Source organism: Orycteropus afer, unplaced genomic scaffold (assembly GCF_000298275.1).
Source record: "Orycteropus afer afer isolate SDZICR_OR568_19922 unplaced genomic scaffold, OryAfe1.0 scaffold00014, whole genome shotgun sequence".
Lineage (NCBI taxonomy): Eukaryota > Metazoa > Chordata > Mammalia > Tubulidentata > Orycteropodidae > Orycteropus > Orycteropus afer.
In genome coordinates, this window is record NW_006921601.1 from 19993416 (window position 1) to 19995367 (window position 1952).

The 1952-nt window shown below is 36.6% G+C and overlaps 1 protein-coding gene across 1 annotated transcript in view; it reads left to right on the forward strand.

Annotated features, from left to right (window-relative positions):
* Positions 1–857, forward strand: part of PRMT3 (protein arginine methyltransferase 3) — a 178686-nt gene extending 177829 nt beyond the window's left edge. The window contains exon 16 of the mRNA XM_007955901.2: positions 748–857. Coding sequence (XP_007954092.1) covers positions 748–857 — 110 coding nt within the window. The remainder of the gene's footprint in view (positions 1–747) is intronic.
* Positions 858–1952: the final 1095 nt, after the last annotated feature.

The window sequence follows — 1952 nt, forward strand, 5'->3', positions numbered from 1 at the left end:
GGGTTTAGAGAAACTGGAACCCTCATCCATTGCTGGTGGGAATGTAAAATGGTGCAGCCACTGTGGAAAATAGTTTAGAGGTTCCTCTAAGAGTCGAATGTAGAACTCTCATATGACCCAGCAACCAATCCTAGGTATGCACCCAGAGGAAGTGAAGGTAGAAATGCAAACAGAAATCTGTACACTTTACACAGGTGTTCATTGTAACACTTTTCAAAATAGCCAGAAAGTAGAAACAACTGAAATGTCTATCAGCAGATGAATGGATAGACAAAATATGGTATATACATACAGTGGAAACTTACGCAGTTGTAAACAGGAAGTTCTGGTGCATGCCACAACATGGAAGAACATTATGCTGAAGTAAATAAAATATATATGATTTCAGTTATATGAAATAAGCAAATACATAGAAACCAAAGATTTATAATGGTTACTGGGGTTGGGAGGGTTGGGGAAAGGGGGAGTTTATGTTTGAGAAGCATTGCATTTTTGTCAATGGTGGTGGAATGCTTTGGATGAGGATAGCGATAATGGTGGCACAACATGAAAAATGCAGTCAATGTCATTGAGTTGTAAATGTGGAAATTGCTGTGTTGATGGAAGAGTGTTTGGGTGTGTATGTTTCTACCACGAAAAAAAAATTCAACATCTCATGACAGTAAAAGAGAAGTGCTAGGTGTATATTCTCTGCTAGACTGCCTGCCTTCAGTTCTTAAACACATTTTTTTTACTGTTCTTTTATAGGTGAGGCCTTGAAAGGAAAGATCACAGTTCACAAGAATAAGAAAGATCCACGTTCTCTCATTGTGACCCTCACATTGAATAATGCAACTCAAACTTATGGTCTCCAGTGAAAAAGCCACAACAGCACAACTAGTGAACAGTTTTAATGTGGGGGATTGTGGGTAGGGGATGTCAGGAGAGGGTTCTGGGAGGGTGATTGTATGTGGGCTCATGGATGGTGGGACCTTTCTTAATGAAGAAAGTAAGAGGAACCTGGTATCACTCAACTGAGGAAGGGTACCTACTAATCCCTGTGCTGCACTTACGAGATCTTGTTTTGGGAGGTCTGGGTCAGTCAGGTAGAACCACAGCATTACCTGCATTTAGGTTAGCTACTGAGAAAGTCATTTAAATTGAATCAAATTTGGAATAGAGGTAGTCTTTTGTTGTTTTTAATAAGTTTCCTAATGTAAATTTTAAACAGTATTTGATTAGCTATGTGGATTATATTTGATTAAGCTAGTAGCCATACAGAAGGTATTACACATTTTACTGCAGATTTGAGGAGGAGTGGTTTCTAATTGTATTGTGTGCCAGAATATCAGAATATGATAAAGAGCAAGTGTAAGGGACTAAAATAGGGAAAAGAGAGCATCATGCTCATGCAAATCCTATTTTAAGGCAGCTCAAATGGCCATCCTATTCAGCAGTCCTATCATTCTCATTTTGTAGCTTCTTCCCTCTTTGTAAATAATCTTTGGCCATATAATTTTTTAGTACTGCTCAGGAAACCTAATTTCAGTACTTGTATCCTAGGTTTCATAAAAGTTTTTAAAGATCTAGATACATATGTACTTATTTAGTCAAACATTTTTCAAACTAGATTTATGTGCAAAGGTTAAATATACTTACATCCCTCTATAAAATTGTGTCATTTACAATCACTGACAAGCATTCAATAAAATGTGTTAAAACAACCATTAGCATTTTAAAATGATGTTTTCAACATATTCAACCCTTTTGTAAAATCAGTCAGAAGCATTTAAAACAAATATTACAAAGGAATCATTTTTAAGAACACAAGGATTTTAAGAAGAGTGGGTCACATCCCTCTTAAATTTGGCATCTGGTTCTTTCTTCATCAAAGCAAGACATAAACAAGGCAGCACAGCATAGTTTTGAGAAGTATGAGCTCTTGGGTCGTACTTTTAATGTTTAAACTCTGG